This window comes from Hyperoodon ampullatus (assembly GCF_949752795.1).
Source record: "Hyperoodon ampullatus genome assembly, chromosome: 4".
Lineage (NCBI taxonomy): Eukaryota > Metazoa > Chordata > Mammalia > Artiodactyla > Ziphiidae > Hyperoodon > Hyperoodon ampullatus.
In genome coordinates, this window is record NC_136917.1 from 27,682,557 (window position 1) to 27,704,404 (window position 21,848).

The window sequence follows — 21,848 nt, forward strand, 5'->3', positions numbered from 1 at the left end:
GGTTCTAAACTTCTCAAGGGCGGGGCACATTTCTTATTCTCCTTTACTAATACAGAGGAAAATCGTAGTAGGCGTGAACAAAGGGCATCATGTGACAGACACTTTACTACGTAATGCATCAGTTGGAATTAGGATTGGCTACACGGGGTGGAAGACCCCCAGTGCTAGAGGTTTGAATTAGATAGGAATTAATCCTCTCTGAGGGAGGCAATCGAGGGCTGTGACAGGGACCCAGGCTCCTGCCGTCTTCTGGCTCTGCCTTTCTCAGCACTTGAATTTCCACTTCTTGATACAAGATGACTGCTCAAGCTCCATCCATCCCATCTGCATTCCAGCCAGCAGGAAGCAGGAAGTTTCAGAGAACAATGGTGCACCTCTTCCTTTTAAGGACTTTTCCTGCAAGATGCACATGACACCTTCCCTTCTTCCCATTGGGTAGAATTTAGCTACAAGGCCAAACCCAGGAGCAGGGGAAGCTGGGAAATATGGACTTTACACTAGGGGTCAGGGAAGAGGGGGAGGCGGGAGCACTGGCCTCCTCTTCCTCAAAGCTCCCAGGCTCACTCCCATCTCAGGGCCTTTGCATTCCTGTTCCTCCTGCCTGGGACACTTTCCCAGACATACCCAACATTCCAGAAACCCCACAGAATATTTCAACCCGCTGACACTTCACACCTCCTTCCTCTGAAGCTCTGTAGAACTACCACGTTCAGACCGAACATATATTTTACTTTATCTTGTTTACTGGCTGCGTCTTCTCTAGAACGTCAGCTCCCTGAAGGCAGGGATTTTGGATGGTGTCATTCACTGCTGTGGCCTCAGTACCTGGCACACAGCAGGTGCTCAGAACATACTTTTTAAGCCAGTGAATGTTGGGGAGAGAAGAGGTAATGAGCAGTGCCTGTCACTTGTGAGGTGAGCACTCTCATTGGACCCATTTTTCAGATGAGAAAGCTGAGGCTCAGAGGGTGCCATGCTCCAGGACATGGGAAGTGGTGGGCTGAGCTTTAAGCTCAGGCCCGTCTGGCTCCAGGGCCCACATACTGGCTGCCCGGCAAGGTGTGGGGCACACGGTAGACCTCCCAAAGAGAACGCGCCAGTAACAGCTTTCTGGATGTGGAGGGGCAGGTGAGGCAGGGCAGCTGCTGCCAGCTGTGGGGACAGCTGAGCTGCACAGCCCCAGCGGATCCTCGGCTGGAGCACACCGGATCAGACTCGGCTGGATCAGACTGCCCCAATTAACACACCTTCAAATTTAGCTTTCTCTCCCTGCCAGGGGACGCAGGGGATTCAGCGCAGGAATACTCCTCTCTTTCGAGGAAAAATGCTTTGCAACCAGAGTGCGGTCTGCTGGGCCATTCTTGACTTGTCCAAGGAAGGGCCTCTTGGACGACCTGCTTTGGGTGCCAAGGGTGAGCTTCAGGCGGATCTGCCTTTGATGGGAGAGGGTGCCTGCTCTTCCCCCATGTCCCTTGGTCCCATCTTCCTTGTACCAAAGGGGGAGCTGGGCACCTCACTTCCCAGGCATGCTCAAGGGTTCAATATATGTAACCTGGGTCTGTGTTACCTCCTGGCTTGGAACCTTCCCCTGGTGCCTGCTGTGCTCGCAAAACCCAGCTCCCCGCTGTGGCTTGGCAGGCCGCTGTCACCTCTCTGCTCCCAGCTCTCTCCTGTTCCTCAAATGCTCCAGGCACCGTCCAGCCTCAGGGCCTTTGCACGTGCTGTTTTTGCCTCCTACTGTGTGCTCCTCTCAGCTCTTCGCAAGGCAGGCTCCTTCTTATCATTTCCAACTCCTCCGTGCCTGACCACTCAGGGGGGCAACCCACCATCAAAGCCCGAATCACTGCCGGTTACCCTGTCTTACTCGCTCCTGTTGATTGCCTTTGACTCACGTTGCTCCCCTTGACAGAGCGTAGGCTCTGTGAGCGAGGGTAGGGACTGGCTCTGGCCTGGGCAAGCATTTATCTCTGGAGCCTGGCATGCAGTAGGCCCTCCCAGAACAAATGAACACAGAGTTGTGTGAGAGGGTAAAGTTAGAGGGACAGCGGGCGATCCACAAGGTACCGAAAGACTTGCCCCTGTGCCCCTGCTCCAGGATCCACCTTGATCCTCCCTATCCTGTCCCCCACACCCTCATCCTCTAACGTAGGAGTCAGCAAACTCTCTGTAAAGGGCCACATGTCTTGACTACTCAGCTCTGCCGTTGTAGCTCGAAAACCACCAGAGAGAGAGAACACAAGGGAAAGAGAACAGGTATGGCTGCATTCCAATAAAACGTTACTTATGGATGCTGAAATTTCAACTTCATGTACTATTCACATGTCATGCAATATTGTGACTCTTTTTTCCCCGCCGTTTAAAAATGTAAAGAACTGGGCTTCCCTGGTGGCACAGTGGTTAAGAATCTGCCTGCCACTGCAGGGGACACGGGTTCGAACCCTGTTCCGGGAAGATCCCACATGCCATGGAGCAACTAAGCCCGTGTGCCACAACTACTAAGCCTGTGCTCTAGAGCCCTCGAGCCACAACTACTGAGCCCGAGTGCCACAACTACTGAAGCCCACGGGCCTAGAGCCCATGCTCCGCAACAAGAGAAGCCACCACAATGAGAAGTCTGCGCACCTCAACAAAGAGTAGCCCCCGCTCGCCGCAGCTACAGAGAGCCCGCGCGCAGCAACGAAGACCCAACACAGCGAAAAATAAATAAATAAATAAATAAAATTTTAAAAATATTTTTTAAAAAATGTAAAGAACCATTTTTAGCTCACTGGATGCACAAAATCAGATGGTGTGTGCTAGATGGTGGGTAAGTGTGCTGGAGTTTGCTGACCTCTGGTCTCTCTCTGTCTTTATTTTCTTATAAGTGGGCACATTTTCTAATCTATTTGATCCTATAAGTACACTTCTCATCTATTAAATTAAATGTGTCACTATTCATGGCACATAGTAAGCTCTCAAGTGCTCTCCAAACTACATAAAGCTCCTCAACTCAGTGATGAGCCCCTCGAAGGTATGGATGTTTTCTTCTTGTCAAAATTAATAGTAGCAATACTTGTAGAGTGTCTGGCTGTGTGCTGAAGACTGTGCGAAGCTTAAAAAAAACTGTTTTAAACAAAGCACTGTGTGTCTCACTCCCCAAGGGCTGCCACTGCTGTTTCTATTGGCTGTTTCTCTGGCATTTGCTTCCATCTTCCCAAATAATGGTTTACACATCTCTGGATTTACCAGTTGAATATTGTCCATTGATCTCCTACTCCTGAAAGTATAGATTTAGCTCTATTAGGCATATTGCTCTCCCAAAAGTTATATCACAACTTTTGTTTAAATGAATATTCAGTGTTTATGTTATTATATGAAAATATTGTTCACAGTGCAACAGTGTGCACTAAGGAACACTTTTATTTTCTAGGACTTGTTTTTTGATTTTCCTGGAGTTAGTGATTGCCTTTGTTTTTTGTGTGTCTGTGACTCTCTCTCTCCCCAAGCCCCTCAGGTGGAACTAACTTCTCCTCACAGGGGCAGTTGTTGCCCAGCTGTCCTTCTGGCTCCTCTTCTTCAGCTCCTGGGATTCCTGGGATGTAGCTCCAGTTTCTTGGGGTAAGGTCTCCTGTTTCTTGGTTTATGCCCTTGTTTTGGGAAGGTATACTCCCTGGGCATTTCCAGAGAAAGTGTTTTCCTTCAGCTCTCCTGTGTGGTTGGTGGTTTGGCTGAGGACAAGTGTTCTGAGTAGTGGATATATTACCTTGCCTTAGGTCTTCCAGCTTCCAGTCTTGGGCATTTGAACAATCTGAACTGTTCTGCTTCCTCATTTTCTGCTTGTCACTCCCTTTCTCTCTGGAAGCTTGTAGAATCTGCTCCATCTTCTCTTTATTCTCCACGTCCTGCATTTTCACAGTGTGGGTTTGGTGTGGGTCTATTTTTCACCTGTGGTGCTGTACATTCAGTGGGCTCTATCATATCTTCCATTCCTGGCAAACTTTCTTGGATGATGCCACTGGTGATTTTTCCACTTTTAATTTCTCTGGTCTCTCTCTGTGGAACTCTTCTTTGTCATATATTGGGCTTCCTGGATTGATCTAATTTTCTTGTCTACACTTTTTTCTTTTTATCTTCTCACTCTTTTTTTTTTTTTCTTCCAACGCTTCTGTTGCCATTTGAATTTTTACCCTCAGGTTTTTCATTTCCAAGAGCTTTTTCTGGTTCTTTGAATGTTCCTTTTCAAAAGGCAAATTTAAACTTGTTTCCTGGCTAGTGAACTTTCTATTCACTCTCTGAGTATAATATATATGCATAAGGTTTTTTTCTAGAATTGCTTTCTTCTGTTCTCATTCTCTTTTTCCTCCAAGTTACTTTTCCCCCCTCTCTTTGGGTTTTGGCCTCTTCGCTGGCTAAGATTTATGAGGGGAGGGCTACAGAGCTGACAGGAAGCCCTTCGCCATGGGAGAGGCTTCACTCTGGGGGTGATTGTGGGGGGACTGGCCACTGCTGGGGAGTCCCCGAACATCAGCAGCACCTGTAGGGCTTTTCTCACACATGGAACATGCGTGACTTCCATTTTAATCACCGGTTTTCACTCTCACCCCTGCCCTCCATCATGCTGTGTCCCTGAGGCTAAACCTTTCTGGGCAGCAAGTGTTAAAAAAAAAGTGCATTTTATTACTGAGTTCTCCCCACAGCTCTACAAGTTTGCTGCTATGAGTTTCAATCCAATTTTATAAGAGGCTCAGGAGGTGAAGTGAGCACCTGACACCCCATGGCTAATATGATAAAGGGCCACAGAGTCACCCTCACTGCAGGAAGTTACAACTCTGGTTCATCTTTGGGTTCTCCCAAGAAAGTGGTGTTTGCTGATTGAAATTGTAAATTTCAACATTCTCTATGGGAGACACAGGGAGGCCCTATGAGTGATGGCCCATGGCACATAATAGGTGTTCAATCAACATGTGTTGAATGAATGAGATAATGAAAGAACAGTATAATGAGGATACAAGACGTGCCAGAATGAAACCTAACTGTTAAACGTATGTGCAGAAAAGAATTTTGGAAAATAAGAGGGCACAGTCCTGACTTGAGGACAGTGAATGAGGCTCCTTTGTCTACAGTGGGGGGGGGAAGGTGTGCGGGGGAACTCGCAAACCTCTGGTGGAATGCGGTCTTCTACGTGGAAGTTTCAAATGCCTTAAAATGTTCATGCCTTTCGATCTTGGGCATCTGTGGAAGGGAGAGAATCCCAAATGTTCAGGAATGTGTTTGCAGAGGTATAATTTATAATTTGAAAACAATCTAAATGTCCAACAGTAGGGGAACAGTTAAGCAAATTAGGGTATGTTCATTTGGTGCAATGTTATGCAGCTATTAAAAATTACATCTCTTCATAGTAGCCAAAAAGTGGAAATGACCCACATGTCCATCAACTGGTGAATGGATAAAATGTGGTCCATCCACACACTGGAATATTATCCTCCATAAAAAAAGAGTGAAACACTGACATACACTGCAACGTGGACGGACCTTGAGAATATGATGCTCAGTGAGAGAAGCCAGACACAGAAGGACACACAGTGTGTGATTCCATTTGTGTGAAATATCCAGAACAGGCAAATCCACAGAGACAGAAAATGGATTCATGATTGCCGGGGGCTGGGGAGGGGGATGGGGAGTGACTGCTAACGGGGATGGGGCTTCTTTGGGGGATGACGGAATGTTCTGGAGTTAAATATTGGTGATGGTTACACAACGCTGTGAAAATACCAAAAACCGCTTAGTCATACACTTTGAAATAGAGTGGTGAATTTTATATTATGTGTATATTAGCACCATAATAATAATGAAAAAGATTTGTCTCCAAAGGTCTCCAGAAGAATTAAATTAGAAAAGTATATCTAAGCACCTCGAAAACACAGTTGAGAAATCAAAGTTGTTATAATGTCAACTGAAGAAAAGGAGGAATCAAAGTCGTATAAACAGCCCATCTGTAACCAAGAGTGTAGAAAATGAGAAAACTGGAAGGAAACACAGAGTATTCACAGTGGTTGACTTTGCTTCCCTTCTTCCATTCTTCTGAAACTTCCAAGGTTTTTGTAATTGGAAAAACCCAATGCATTAAAATTTTTTTATTGTGTTAAAATAGACATAAAATTCACCATTGTAACCATTTTTAAGTGCACAGTTCAGTGGCATTAAGTACCTTCACATTGTTGGGCAACCATCCCCACCATCATCTCCAGAACTTTCCCATCTCCCCAAACTGAAACTCTGTCCCCATGAAACACTGACTCCCCCTCTGCCTCCCCCAGCCCCTGGCCCCCACCATCTACTTCCTGTCTCTGTGGATTTGACTCCTCTAGGGACCTGCTATGAGTGGAATCAGACAGTATTTGTCCTTTTGTGTCTGGTTTCTCTCACTGAGCATCATGTCCTCAAGGTTCATCTATGTTATTTGTAGCAGGTGTCAGAATCTCCTTCCTTTTTAAGGCTGAGTAATATTCCATTGTATGGATGGACCACATTTGTTTATCATCTGTTAATGGATACTTGGCTTTTGGCTTTTTCCCACATTTTGGCTGCTGTGAATCATGCTGCGGTGAACATGGGTGTGCAAGTATCTGTTTCCCAGTACACTTATTTTTCAGAACTTGGGCGGATATAAACAGGGTGACACCCCACACACACACACCCCTTACCCTGGGCGGCCCTCTCCACCTTAAGGAGAAACATGGGTCCTCTGGCTTGTCCACTCAGCAGAGCCTTAATCCGCTTACCTGAAACATCTTCTCATTCCGGAAGCCAAACTAACGGGTGACCAGGGAGAAGATGGAGCCAACATTTCCCCAAACAAGCCTCGGACTGGCTGAGCCTTGGAGATGCCCCCTCTACCACCGAGTGTAACTTATTTGGACCAGGAGACGCAGTGCGTTTTCGAGGCTCTCTTTCTGTGTTATTGGTGGCTTTGCAGGTGGGGTTGGCAGATCTGCACTTTCATGCCTGTCTCTCCTGGACTGCCTGCCAGGTCTGGCTCCAGCCCTGCCCACACAGCCCCGCGTCATCCGTCCTACACTCACCACCGTCTCCTAGCAACCAGGCTGGCCCACCAGCATCCCAAAGCCTGAGGTCCCGCATCGCTGTCTTGGGCTGCTTGTCCCCGCTCAGCGGTCTGAATTCTCAAGTGCCTGGTCCCGCGTCTCCCCGCCAGCTGCCAGCTTGCTCTGGGGTCCTCTGCCTGGTGGGGAGAAGGCTGGAGAGGAAAGATGAGAAGCAACCGCTCTTCAGGCCTGCAGCGAGCACCATAGCCCAGGTGTCCCATCCATCTGGACCGAGTACATCGCTAACCAGCTGCCTGATTTTGTGGCTGCATTGCCTAAACTCGGTGTTCTGGAGTTGCTGGGGAGGGGGGTCAGATTTAACTCTCTGTCAACTGGATTGGTTTTACACCACCTGATGGAGAAGATCACATCCGTCTTCCCTAGGAGGCAGGGATGGGATGGTGAGCAGTGGGTCGTGAGATTTCCCGGAGCTGCTACTGCCAGGATGTGAGGAAGGCTCATGGTAGCGGGACAGGGGCTTCCCACAAAAGTGCAGCGGTGATGGCCACCCCTGAATGCCAACCCGTTCTCCCTTCCCTTCATCCTCTTGCCACTGCCTTAGCCAAAGGCTCTCATCCTAATCGGTACAGTAATCTCCTGGGATGACACTGAAACAAACGGTGTCTTCTTATCTGCTAGGAGGTGAATTCCTCCAACACAGATACCCATCCTTGAAGGTCAGAGCATGGTTTCAAGCATTAACATATTTACTGAACTTGGTCTATTCTAGACCTGGGGTGCCGTGGTGGGTAAGGCAGATACACTTGCTGCCCGCAGACAGTTCACAGCATGGGAGCAAGGCAGATAACAAATGATTTTAATCAGTGGCGTGTGGCATAAAGGAAATGAATAGGGTTATGTGACAGGTTGAGGTGGTCGAGGAGGCCTCTCTGAGACCCAGAGGAGAGGAGCAGCTGGCCATACAGGTCAGGGGAAGAGCTTAACAGGCAGCGGGGAAAGCATGTGCAAAGGCCCAGGGGCAGGAAGAAGTTTGGCTGGTTCACTGAGGACCAGCAGAGACTAGTAGGTCTGAAGTGGAGTTACTGAGGCAGAGGGTGGCAGTTCTTTGGGGGGGGCTTTGTCGGGATTTGGGGTTTTATCTTGAGTGTAATCCTGAGTTTTATCCTGAGGCCCCAGCTGCTGGAGGGTTGAAGCTGCACAGTGCCAGAAGCTGTGAATAGAGAGCAACAGAAGTGGGACCAACAGGACTTCCAGATGGCTCGGCCCCGAGCACAAAGGAACCCAGAAGGACTCTTCAGTGGTGGTAGTGGTCAGCCTGGGCAGGTGGGTGAATAGCAGAGCTGTCAACAGAGATGCAGAGGGAGAGGGTGTGTGCGGGTGAAGCTCCCCCGCCTGAGGTGGAGAATGTCCCCCGTGCCCAGTCTGTGGCTGTAGCCGAGGGGCTGCTCTGCCTTCACTCGTGCTGTTGGGGTGCTGCTCCCTCAGGAAGAGCCCAGAAGCAGAGGAGAGTGGCCTGCCCTTCCGGGGAGGTCAGAGTGGTCAGGCACCAGCTGGCTGCTTCCTGTTCCCGGTAGATAATGTGTCTGGTAGAACCAGGCTAAGCTTTGTCTGCATGGGGGGCCAACACTCCCTTGGCCCAGCTCTGAGAAGGGGGTCCTGGCTATTTCCCTGCCCTGGTCTGTGCCCATGGGCATGTGCCACTTCCGCTACGGGCCACTGCAACCTCGCCCGTCTCCTCCCCTCTCTGCCCTCCAACCTGCCCTCTCCCTGTCTGGACCCCCGCCGCCCCCTGAGGTTTGCAATGAGGACTTGGGGAAACTGCGGGGTAACTCTTGGTAGGGGGCCTGCAGGCGGAGAGCCACCCCTCCCAACTCAGCTTGGCTGCCCCCTCCTCTAGGAAGCCTTCCGGGTCCCCGATCCTCCCGCTGATGGTCCCGCTGTGTATCTCCTGGACCAGGTCAGGGTGGGTTCCTTGAGTGGCTGCGGGATGTGTGTGAGATGAGTGCTTCTTGGGCTGGATCCCCGGGATTGGGGGTGGGGTCTGCAGAGCCTGGCTCCTCTGCATTCCCAGGGGACCTCAGTGTGGAGATGGCCTGAGAGGCCCACACCTGGGCAGCACCGGTCCCTTGGACCTCCTCCCCATCCACACTCCCAGCCTCAGAGCCTCGGGGAGAAGTTCTGGCTGGTCAGGGCCCCTGCCTGGGGCCCTGAGAGGCTGCAGGAGCCCAGCAGGGTCACTGCACCCCGAGGAAGGACTGCACGGTCCACACCAAGAGACAGGCATATCTCATTTATTCCCCACCCCCCAAACTTCCAGGTAGTTCTACGAAGACATTAGATGTGAAGCCACACACAGGCTGTCCCTTAAACACAGAAATGAGCTTGAAACAATCAAGTGACCAGAAAAGATCCTGTCAGCCCAAAGATGGACTTATCTCCTTCAGTGCCACAGGGCATCCGGAGAAGAGAAGTTGTCGCAAAGAGGGAAGTTTGGACGGATCGGGGCGGAGGCTGGGCAAGGGTGCCCTCATGTCCACCAGTGCCAGGAGGCACCTGATTCTGTGCCCTGCACCAGGCAGAGCCCCCAGACTCCACTTTCAAGGGGCGGGCCCTGGACCCACATTGGCTGCACCTATGCAAGGAGGACGGGAGAAAGACAAGGCAAACCCAGCCCCGAATGAGGTGTACAGAGCTGTTTCTCGTAGTGCAGAAGGCACGGAGAGGCGCGGGGTGCAGTGCCATGGGGGTCACAGATGTTCCGGGGGTCAGGGGCGTGCCCAGCCTGCATCCTCACCACCCTTTGGCTCTGTGGCCCTCCCATGGCGGGCTGGGGGACGAGCCCAGCTCAGGCCCTGCAGACCTCTGGCCGCGGGGCCGTCTCCAGGCTGGGAGCTGGAGGGGGCAGAGTGTTTGGAGCAGACTGGGCTTGGGGACTGAGGACTCTGGCCTGGGCACACTCTCAGGCTTGGCCACCACCCCGGATCCTCCCGACCTGCCTTCCGGGGCCAGGCTTCCCGATGTGGGACCCCCAGTGGGCTTGCCCGTGAGATTTCAAATCCACGCACGGCTGGTGTGTCCTCACGAAGCCATTTAAAAACCCACACCCTTAGTAGGCCACAGGGTGAGTTTAAAGCTAGCAAGAAATGCCAGGGTTTAAAACTGTGCTGCACCTTCTCGCCCAGGTGAAGGCAAGCCTTGGGGCGCTGTGCCCCAACCCCCACAGCTGAAATCGCCAGATGAAGAGATTTTGCTAATGATTTAAGCACAAGTGTCTTTAAAGAAATCTATGGAACATTACTGCAAAGGAAAACAAGACTGCCCAGTGTCAGGGGTGAAGCAGCCATTCGGTGGGGCGTCAGGTCCCGTTGGGGAGGCGAGGCCGCTCGCACGGGCCCCTCTCTGCCCCGCCAGCCCGCTTCCTCTGGCCAGCGCCCTCCTCGGCCTCGGCCTCGCTCGCCTCCCGTGGCCTCTTCCGGAAGCGTGCCCCAGGCCTGCTTTTGGGGGGCGGCAGAGGGTCGATGCCCAGGATCTTGTGGATCTGCCGGAACGCCAACATGCGCAGGGCGTGCTGGGGGCAAACGACCCATCAGGACCCTTCTGCCCGCGGCCTGCTGGCCCGCCTCTCATGGCCCCGTGCAGACTCGGGGGCTTGCTGGGCATCCTCAACACCCTTCTAGCAACTGCAGAGCTCACACCACCCTTGGGCGTGAAGAACTGTACTGGGAGTTGCTTGCGCCAGCTGGTGGTGAGTACTGTGCCAGGAAGCCCCTCGGAATTTCAGCTCTTTCTCTCCTCGCTACAGGGACCTTAGATCCTGTCTCTCCGGTTCGGCTCTAATCAAGGGCAATTTGACTCTTTCCACTGAAGGCCTTTCATAAATGTCAGGCCCAGTGCGATTTCTGTACTGCTGGGAGACTTGCTTATAAGTAAAAATTTGCAAACAAAAGGGAAGCCACAGACGGGGTCTCTGCTTTGGGGCCTGAAGCTGTTTAGGCCCAGCTGGAGGCCTTGGCTGGGTGTTTGCAGACCATAGGGCAGGGTTGGGGAGGACAGTACCGGCCAAGGAGGCCCCAAGTCTGCACCTCAACACGGGAGTAGCTTTGTTTCTGGGCCAGGCTGGCCCTGCCCCCGGAAGCAGTCCTGTCACCCACAAGCCACCTGTCTCTGTAAGGGAGGGGGTGGGGAGTCCCAGACCATTTCCTGGGATGCAGTGCAGATGCCAATGGGGGCTGGGACCTGGGCCGCCTGCAGCCAGGTCGAGCTGGCCCTAGTCGGGGAGCCCCGTGGGCTGGCCTCCTACCTGGGCACTGGCCGTGATGTCCTCCCGCTCCTGGAGGGTCATGGACCCGAGGGCGTCCACCTGGTCTCTCTCGCAGGGATCCTGGAGCCCCGGTCCATCTTTGATAGGGGAGGTGGCAGTGGTAGAGAAGGAGAGTGCACCCTTACGAAGGTGCCACTGCGGCTCTGCAGTGCTGGGGGGTCTGCACCTGGCTGCCTCGCGCCCACGGGCCACACCGGGCCTCTCCCCTGCCAGTCCTCCCTCCAGTCCCACACACGTTCAGCAGACCTCCTCACCGCCTGCATGTGTGTGTGTGCACACGTGGGTGAGCATGTAGTTACAGAAAAGGCTCACACCACGGGCCAGTGTATCATCCTCTTCTTCCACTTAAAACGCTATCGTCCCGTGTCACTGAAATGACTGGAAAACACCGTTTTGCATCTAACATGTCACGTGGGCCGCAAGCGTGCTCTCCTCCTTCTGCTACCGTGAAGGACATCGTGGTGAACATATCTGTACACAGCCCATCATGGAATTCCTGTTGTTTCCTTCCGAAATGTCCCCCGGGCTGTCCCTGGCTCCCCCGAGAGGGTGGGTGTGCCATCAGAGGAGCGTGAGAGAAGGCACGGACCCCTCCCCTCCAGCCTCCACCCCGCCTCTCCTTCCTGCTGGTCCACACCTCCGCGCGGCTCCCTCGAGTGGTGACATGTGTGTGCACGTCTGTGTCCGCTGTCCTGCCTGTGATGGACGTGGTTCTCGAGTGTTCCTAAGAGGCTCCTCTGCGCTCCCCTGTCCCCCTGCCCCCGCCATGGCCCTTGGTCTCTGCCATGTGCTCCAGGGTCTGGGCTCCCGGCCCCGGGGGACTGACCTGTCAGGAGCATCCCCGAGGCCACACACTCCAGGACCCGTCTCACGGCGCCCCCGGGGCTCAGGGGCCCCTTCGTGCTGCTCAGAGCCTTCTCCACCAGCAGCTCCATGGCCTGGGCCGGGTGGGGACAGAGAAGGAGACCCGGGCCTTTGAGGACGGCGCGGCTGTGCGGCCTCGGCCAGGTCTCCAGGGGACCGGGGCCATGAGGCTCCCCTCCCAGCTCTTCCCCTCACGCCCACCCACCCCTGAACTTCTACAAGGAGGGGGTCACTGGGGCCTTGCCACCCTGGTGTGGCCTTGGGCGGGTTTCTCTCAGTTCTCTAGGGAACTCTCTCGCCTAGTTTCAACATCAGCAAAATCCCATAGATGGTAACATTGCAAACCAGTGTCATGAGGGTTAAAAGAAACTCATTCTCCATGACCCGGGGTTCAGACAGCAAGGGCCATGAGGGTCACAAGGACTTGGGGACTCGCGCAGGCTTGTCCCCACCTCCAAGGAGCCACCTGCCCGGGTCCCAGGGCAGGGCCGGAGCTGTGACCATCATGGGGGTTGCATCTACACTTACAGGGAAACGGGCTCCGAGGAATGTGGGGCCCTCCCAGCATCTGAGTGAACCCCTCTCGTCACTCAGCACGGGGCCACCCACTGTGCCATCCACCAGGGGTGGTGCCGAGAGTGGACGTCTCCCCGGTCCACGGGCAGGAAGCCAAGGTCCGGGTGGGCACCAGAGCCCTCATGAGCAAGGCCAAGGGTAGCCTGGGCTCAGGTGGGAAGGGTCCAAGAACCCGCCTTTGGGCATGGGAGCCAATGAACTGGCAGCAGAAGGCTGCACGTAAGATGCACGCGTCCCTCCAAGGTCAGGGCACTCGGCCGCCTTCCCAAGGATAATGTCCAAGATGAAAGGCTTAAAAACCTACACATCTGCGCTCGCTGGGGGATCAGTGGGTGTGTGACGGGAGAGGGACACTCAGAGACAGACCTGCTGAGGGGCGCACAGACGAGATGAGATCCTGAAAGATGGGGCAGGGGGGCCCACGGAGGGCAGGAGCGCCCACGGAGGGCAGGAGCTGGGGGTCTCACAACACGGCAGCTTGGGGATTTGGGGGACAGGGGGCCTTCGCATCCTCTCCCCCCAGAAGGGCTCAGGGCCTGCTGACTGGGGGTGTCAGGGCCGCAGGGGACCTCCCCTTCAGAGGAGGTGGGTCTGCACCAGGCTGCCTGCCCTCACGGGGGCCTCTGCACTGACACCTGCAGGTCTAGGCAAACACCCCACCTCTTGCTGGGGCGCCCTTGTATTTGCATGCTTTCTGATTCTGCCTGCAAGGCTGTGGGTTCCAGATAATGCAGTCAAATGAGACTGTGTCTGTAGCAAGCCTCACCCTGGGGCCAAGGGACCCTGATATGCCCCTCCGCGATCCACCTCTCCTGGCGCTCGGACAGACACCAGCCCTTTGTTGGAAAGCTGAGCGCTGAACCAGGAAATGAGGCTCGGCCTCCCAGGGCTGTGGCCTGTCAGGGGTTGGGGGCTTCCTAAAGCAGGGCCAGCCCCCTGGCACTGCCTTACCCAGTCCGGCAGGGCCCCCCAGGTGGGCACGCGCTGGCAGAGGTCCCGAAGAACCCTAATGACGATCACACAGGGCTGCAGGCCGCTGGCTCTCGCCTTTGGGAAAAGAAGCACATGGTTAGCGATGTGCACGGGGCCGAGGGAACAAGGGCTGATCCAGGGGCAGCGAGCCCAGCAGGGGGTTCTGTCCTGGCAGTGGAGGCAGTGAGGGACTCTGGGAGGCATGGGCTGGCCGGCCTCACAGCTGGTGACCGGAAGCAGACTCCACTCCCAAATGGCCCAGGGCTGAGCCCTAGTGCCGGCCGTCGCGGCCCCCCACCCCCAGAGTGGTGGTCACTCCTTTCAAGTTCCCGACCCAATCAGCCAGGATGCAACCTCCATCAGGTTAGCGCTCGGCTGGGCGTGGACACGTGGGCCGAGCAGCTGGCCAAGGAGCCGGCCCACCCACGTCTGTCCCTCATTTGTACTGGAAGCCCGCTCTGGGCCCGACCCCTGACCTGGAACCACTTGGCGTGGCGGAGGGCAGCCAACAATTGGAGGCACTTCTCTGAGCTCAGGACATCTCCAGGGTCAGGTGGAGGCGCCGCTGTTCCTTCTAGAAGAGAAGGGCACATGGGCCAGGTGCTCCTCTCCCTGCTCCCGCTGCCCGGGCCACATGGCCGGGCCCGCAGGTCCCTAGGCCTCTTTGCATTTATCCAGAAGATACATGGTTCCGCTCGCTGGCCCTTTCTCTGGGACGCTGCAAGGACCACAGACATCCTCTCCACGAAGATCCCATCCCCTCCAGGTTCTGCGCTCTCACGAGGAGAGAGCTCCACGCTTGTCACCCGGCGCTGACTCCCTTGGTTAGCAAATCACAGTTCAGATGGAAAACTATGAATGAAGCTGGATTGCCAGAAACTTCCGCATGCATAATTAAGAGGGAGACAGCGGGTCAGTTTTGAGCACACGCCATCACGGGTGACCAGGGCCCCGTGTCTGGGGGAAATTCCAGCCTGTTTTTGATTCCTTCTTCTTCTTGCTTCAGGAAAATTCTTCTCCCCTTATTCTGCGAGGTCCTGGTGTTTTAGGTCACAGGAGGGAGCAGAGGTTTCTCTTTTGCCCATAAACCCCCCAACCCCCAGGCCTGGGTCTGCTCCTCTGGGGCTGAGAGCAAGCAACAGAGGAAGCTGAAAGCTCCCCTCCCAGCAGCAACCAGCAGGGCGGGGACATCGCAGCTCTTGGGGGCCCGGGGCTCCCTCGGAGGGGTCTCCGGTTCTCTAGCCCCCTCCAGTCCACCTCTTTCCGTGGCCTTGGACCTTGAACCCTTTCCGACATTCCCAATCCCCCCCTTGGAGCAAGCCCTAGCAGGGCTTCCACCTGGAACTGAAGGGCATCACTTTTTCTTCCCACTGTATTTATTTTCAGATGATACTCTCTTTATGACAACTGGTAATGGTTTTCCACTTACGGTTCAAAGGCTCTCCTCTTTAAAAATTTAAGAGTCAAAAAGGAATTGATTCAGAGGAAAGCATCAGTGGTTCGTGGCCCTCAGATCTGACAACCATCATGAAGGGGGTCCAAGAAAGACTGGAGTTTGGGAAACAGTCTCCAGGGCTGTTCCAGGAGGTTTCACGGCTGGATGAGACTCGGGTGCATCCCCATCGGCTTGGCCTGCACCCTCCCTGTTGGTTGCCCTCTGGCCTCACCCCGCACCCCCTCCCACTGGCTCAGGCAATGCGCATCTGTCTCAGGTCCCCGGGCCCCTGCCTTGCTGGGGGATGGGGCACAGCTGGTCTCCTCTGGGCGGGGAGCAGGTCCCCACACAGCCAGGAGGGATGGGAGGAAGTGATCCCGGCACACATGCCCCACAGCTGGGTACTGAGCCACTTGACACTCCGCCCCAGCTCTCTCTCTCCCTTCCTCTGCAGCCCCGAGGCCCAGCTCTTATCTCACCAGGGCATCCGGGCTAACGGAAGTGCCGGAAACTGGCCGTGGCAACCCCCTCACCTTCCGCCCAGAGCAGAGGCGGACGCTGCCCTAGGCCACCGGGTGTGTGGAGAGGAGGGCTGGACGGAAGGGCCCTGACGCACCTCGGTCTGCAGAGGGGTCCTCCCGCATTAGGGGCGAGGTGATGGACACAGTGACCTGTATCCTGGGCTCCTCGCAGGAGGAGATGATGATGTCGGTTTCAGGGTCGGAGGAGACCTCGTACTTGTCCTCTGTCACCATCTACGAGGTGCAAATACAACACAACGCCTCATTACTCCACCTGAGAGGCAGGACGCGGTTGGGTACCAGGCCCCATGCCGGGTGTTCTGGAACCTCCTAGGGACAGAGACACAGCCCCAGCCTCCAGAAGTGCACACGTAGAAATGCATATAGACAGCAGACCTAGCATCAAGGTGCCTTCATATGTAAAAACACCCAAAGCTCAATAACAACAAGGTCAGCAACCCAACAGCAAAACCGGCAAGTGGGGACTTCCCTGGTGGTCCAGTGGTAAAGAATCTGCCTTCCAGTGCAGGGGACTCGGGTTCAATCTCTGGTCGGGGAGCTAAGATCTCACATGCCGCGTGCCAGAACTAGTGAGCTTGCGCCCCTCAACTGGAAAGCCCATGTGCCCTGGAGCCTGCCTGCCACAACTAGTGAAGAGAAAACCCACATGCCACAACTAGAGAGAAGCCCACGTGCCGCAACAAAGATCCCGTGCCTCAGTGAAGATCCCGTGTGCCGCAACTAAGACCCGACGCAGCCACAAAAAAATAAACAATACAAATAAATAAATAAATAAATAAATAATAAATCTTAAAAAAAAAAACTGGCAAGTGATAGATAGTTTGCAGAAAGAGAAACCAAAGTGACCCTTTCTACATAATGACAAAAAAAGACTCCCATGGCAAGGGAGAATCACGTTAAAACTAGAATGGGGTGCCATCGTCAGCTGTAGGAAGGACAAAACTCAGAGTCTGAGGAGGCGCTGGGCTGGCAAATCCATGCGTCTCTAAACTGCTGGTGGAGGCTGACCTGGCCACACTCAGCAGAAGCCTCCAGGCTCATGCCTTGGACCCCGCGACTCTGCCCCAGGACGCGCTCCCACGTGTGTGGAGCAGTGTGTGTACAAGGTTCTTCATCTGCTGCAGCCTCACTGGTAACACAGAACACTGGACACAACCTAAATGTCCAACTACATGGAAGGACCCAGCTAGTTATGGACAAGTGGCAACAGGATACTCTTTGGCCACAAAAAAGAATGAAGCTCCCTAAGAAAGAATATGGAATGTGACCCAAGAGATGCTATTCAGTGAAAAATGCAAAATCCTTCAGTTGGTCCAGCAGGCTACTGTTTGGGTAACGAGGGCAGAACGATGGTTTCTCAGGACACTGGACAGGGGCGGCCTCCAGGCAAGACCTGAGGCCCCTCGGCTCCGGTACCCACCCCACGGCTGCCCAGGGTTCAGCCCTACCCCAGCACACGCATCTTTAGGACCCAGCCTGTGCCGGCTGCATCACTGGGGGATACCCTGAGGGTCAGCCCCCCTGCAAGCAGAGCCGCCAGACAAGCCCCGCCCTCTCAGCGGATCTCTCTCCCCTCCATTTACACCCTCTCCGGCTTGTCACTCTCAGGGGCTTAGGAAGAAGGGACCCCTTGTGCACAATCATCAGAACTCCGACTGCCATCCCCGATTACCAGCCTCCCGGGGAGACCGCACAACGAAGGTGGGTTTGGTGCGGTGAACTGGTGCCTGCATAGAAAAGCTTTACTGTGTCCCTCATCTTGCTTTGGGGTCCCCCGAGACACTCGGCCAGGTAACGGCTAGGAGGGTCTGTCTACACGGCTGGGAGTGGGGGTCACTGCCAGCTCTCCTGTGGCCTTAGCCATCTTCCCCATGGCCTCATCCATCTTCATGGGGCTTAGGGCTTTGTCTTAGCCACTGGGCTGCAAGGTTCCGGAGAACAGGGCTTGCATCTGAGCCATCTTTGCAACCCTTACGGTATTGAGCAGAAAACTGTCACGTCATGGGTGTTCAGGAAACGAGTGATTAAATTGGTGAAGTCGGAGCATGTCACTCCCCTGCTTAAAACCCTCCAGTCTCCCCATTTCCCTGAGGAGGCAATCTTACCTCCCCACATGGCCTTCAGGCCCAGCTTGATCTAGGCCCTTGTCCATTTGGGCACGCATCTCCCTGGGCCTCCTGCCTCTTGGCCTCTGCAGGTGCAGGTCCTTCTATGTGGAATACTGCCCACCCCCCCATCTTTCAAGGCCTCTTCTCATCTCTCAGCTCTCACTTCACCTGTTCCATCTTCTGTCAGGACACACACCTCCCACGGTCCTGTCTGAAGTGGCCCCCACTCTCCCCAGGTGCTCGCTACTTGACATCAGGTTTTAATTTCTCTACAGAAGATAAACTGGAAGTTAGCTTGCTCTGTGTTTGTTTATTGCGTCTCCTGACCAGACTGGGAGCCCCAGAGGCGAGCCTGGGTCTGCCCAGCCCCCAGTGCTTGCTACACGAGTCGGAGGAACGATGCTGAATTCTCTCGGAAAGGGCAGCAGACACATCAGGAAGAAGAAACCGCCCTGGGAACTGAGTATTTTAATGGAAGATGATCAATTTAAATCATGACATGATTTCACTCTTCTCCCAGTTACCATCTTGCTTGAGAAAAGCTCTATGACAGGGACTTCCCTGGTGGCGCAGTGGTTAAGAATCTGCCTGCCAGTGCAGGGGACACGGGTTCAAGCCCTGATCCGGGAAGATCCCACATGCCGCGGAGCAACTAAGCCCGTGCGCCACAACTACTGAGCCTGCGCTCTAGAGCCCATGTGCCACAACTACTGAGCCCGCGTGCCACAACTACTGAAGCCCATGTGCCTAGAGCCCGTGCTCCGCAACAAGAGAAGCCACCGCAACGAGAAGCCCGCGCACCACAACAAAGAGTAGCCCCCGCTCGCCGCAACTAGAGAAAGCCCGCGCGCAGCAACGAAGACCCAACTCGGCCAAAAATAAATAAATAGATTTATAAAAAAAAAAAAAAAAGCCTCTATGACAACAACAGGAACTGCTCCGGAGGAGAAAGTCCGGCCTACCCCCAGCCCTGCGCCTCTCTAGTCTCATGAGCCTGAGTTTGTCCTGTGGATTTCATCCCATTTGTGCTCCCAGCCCTGCTGGCTGGGCTCTGCTGTGGATGTGACGGAAGTAACCAGTGGCCGGACGTTTAGACTGTTTCCAAGCTCTACCCTCAGCCCCCTTTGTAAAGGAACCCTCAAGTTCCACCACTCTCTCCTTGCGCCTGTTTCTAAAAACAAACCGGTTTGTGTCCAAGCCGCGTAGAAGCCATGCGATGTGCGGCCGGGCGCCTCACCGGGAGCTGGAGGGGCAGCTGCTCCGTGACTCTGCGCAGCAGCGCGCGGCTGGGCTTCTGGGAGCAGAGCAGGATCAGCTGCACGGCCCTGTCTCCCCGCAGGAGGAGGCCCTTCGCCAGCAGGCCGGCCCGCATCACGCCTTTCAGGATCCGAGCAGAGGGACCTGGGCGGCTGCCGAGACAAACCCGCAAACGCGTGGGCAGAGGGTGGGGAGGAAGGGTCCCCGCTCCTGCACGCGGGGCCGCTTCCTCATCTGTAAAATGGGAGCACGGCCCTCCCCAGGGGCACCTGATCAAAGAGCCACGAGGAGCCAGATCTGGGAGAAGCGCTTGGAACTGCCGCTAGGAAGTTGTGTTGCTCAGCAGGGCTGGCGGCCGTCACCGTTTCCTAATAAACTGCATTCTGGAAGAGGCCACCCGCGGCCACGCCCAGCGGCGCCCTGGTCCTCAGCCAGCAGGGTCCCCTCGTCAGTCCTTTCGGCTTCGTGCTGCTGAGCCGCCGCTGCGGCCGCTTCGCCCCCACCTGGACTCCCCCGAGGCCGCCGGCCAGGCGCTCCCTGCCTCCCCCCGAGTCGTGTCCCCACCTGCACTGCACTGGCCTGGTCACTTTCTGCAGGTGACTCCCACCACCGTGTCCACCCGGCAGCCACCCTCCTAGTGCTGCCCCTCTGCAGGCTAGGGACACCTGAGCTTCCTCCCGGGGCCCGAGGCCCCCAGCCTGACCCCTGGGCCACCTCGCCACCGCCCTCTCCTTCCACTCCCTCCCCCCCAAGGCTCATCCCACCCGGACCGCTGCCTGGGGTGCCTTCACATGGCGGCCCTCCCCACGGCTGTCGCAACACAAATGTCCGCCACTTGGCTCTCAAAGCTGCCACCTGGTCCTGCCACTCCCTGGTCCCCACTTTGTTGCTTTCTTTGTGACACTTCTCAGGATACGAGATAACCTAATTCTGTAATGCATTTGTGTATTTCTCTGTGGTCTGTCTTGGGACCGCAAGTGCTGGAGACTGGGATGGTCCGAGGGGACCTGGCTGCACCTGGGATGTCTATGGGACCAGGACCAGATCCTTCAGGGGAAGACAAGGCAGAGAGGCAGGGAACCTGCAGATAAAGACACTGACAGGTTGTCAATCAATATGGACCCTTGATTCAACACCAACTGCAAAACAAAAAAAACCCCTAAACAAAAAACTGGAAATTTCAGCACTGACTGGATATTTGATGGGGTTGAAGAATTATTGTTCATTTTTTTCAAGTATGATAATGGTGTTCTGGTTTTGTTAAATGAAAAAGAGTCTTGTTTAGAGACACCTACTCCACCCTCAGGCTGATGCCTGATATCGTGTCTGATAGGGTTTCCTTTAACCGCAGTGGGTCTGTCGAGGAGGGGGGTGGGTAGAGAGCAAGTGAGTCATCCCTGGTTTAGGGATGGTCACTTGGGCCTTGTCACCTTTTCTGTGTGTTAGAGAATTTCCATAATAAAATAGAAAAAACAAAACAAACACTAACACACTCTTTGCAATAGTTAAGTAAATAATGGAACATCCATGACTTCTCCTGCGGTCCAGTGGTTAAGACTTTGCACTTCCACTGCAGGGGGCGCCGGTTCAATCTCTGGTCAGGGAACTAAGATCCCACATGCCCAGGGCTACGGAGCCCACGCACCACAACTAGAGAGTCCTCGCGCCGCAACTAATGGACCTGCACACCACGACTACAGAGAAGCCCACGCACGGCAACAAAGAGCCCACACGCCGCAACCAAAGATCCCGCGTGCTGCAACCAAGACCCCGCATGCCACAACTAAGACCCAACGCAGCCATAAGTAAAAATAAATAAATAAATAAAATATTTTCAAACAACAACAACAAAAAACCCAAAACACGAGTACAGGGAGAAAACGGGAGCAAAACTGCAAAGCACTAAGTGAGGGGCCTTTTCCTTCAGAAGACATCAGGGTGGAGGTTAAGGGAGGGTCCCCCTTTCTGCCCAAGGGGCCGCGCCTGCTTCCCCTTCCAGGCGGTGAGGAAGGCCCACTGTCCCGGGAGGCAGCTGCGTTCACGCTGAGGGGCGAGTGCATTTCATTATGACACCTGGTGACCCACGAGTGGCTCTCATGTTCTTGTCGGGGAGCAAACACTGTGGCAGGAAGAAGCTACTGATTGGAATCAGCCAGACACAAAAGGACAGATGCTGCATGATTCCACTGGCGTGAAACGTCCAGAACAGGCCAAGCCGTGGAGACAGGGAATGGAAAGGTGGGTGCCAGGGGCGGGGGCAGCGAGCGGCCTGGGGAATTTCACGGGACAGATTTCTGTTTTGGATCATGAAAAAGTTCTGGAAATGGACAGCAGTGATGGTTGCACAACCTTGTGAATGTACTTAGTGCTGCCGTACTGTACACGTAAAAATGGTCACAATGGCAAATTTCATGTTATGAGTATTTTACCACCAAAAAGAACCCCAAAAAACCTTAAAAAAGTAAATGATGGCGTTCCCTGGCGGTCCAGTGGTTAGGACTCCACGCTCTCACTACTTAGGGCCCGGGTTCAATCCCTGGTCGGGGAACTAAGATCCCACAAGCTGCGTGGTGCGGCCAGAAAAGAAAAGTAAATGGAAAAGAAGCCACCCAGAGAGAAGGGACTTGGAAAAGCTAACTCCCTCTCAGATTCTTTAAACTGTGTAATGATTCACTACAAGGCATCGGGACTTTCCATCTTGCGACACTCCCGGCAGCTGGAAAGATGATT

The 21,848-nt window shown here is 54.5% G+C and overlaps 1 protein-coding gene across 1 annotated transcript in view; it reads right to left on the reverse strand.

Annotated features, from left to right (window-relative positions):
* Positions 1-10,398: 10,398 nt before the first annotated feature.
* ZFR2 (zinc finger RNA binding protein 2) overlaps positions 10,399-21,848 on the reverse strand; it is a gene marked incomplete at both ends in the record, with an annotated part of 42,311 nt that continues 30,861 nt past the window's right edge. The window contains 7 exons of the mRNA XM_079702263.1: positions 10,399-10,611; positions 11,344-11,441; positions 12,191-12,302; positions 13,756-13,851; positions 14,253-14,350; positions 15,828-15,966; positions 19,099-19,270. Coding sequence (XP_079558389.1) covers positions 10,399-10,611; positions 11,344-11,441; positions 12,191-12,302; positions 13,756-13,851; positions 14,253-14,350; positions 15,828-15,966; positions 19,099-19,270 — 928 coding nt within the window. The remainder of the gene's footprint in view (positions 10,612-11,343; positions 11,442-12,190; positions 12,303-13,755; positions 13,852-14,252; positions 14,351-15,827; positions 15,967-19,098; positions 19,271-21,848) is intronic.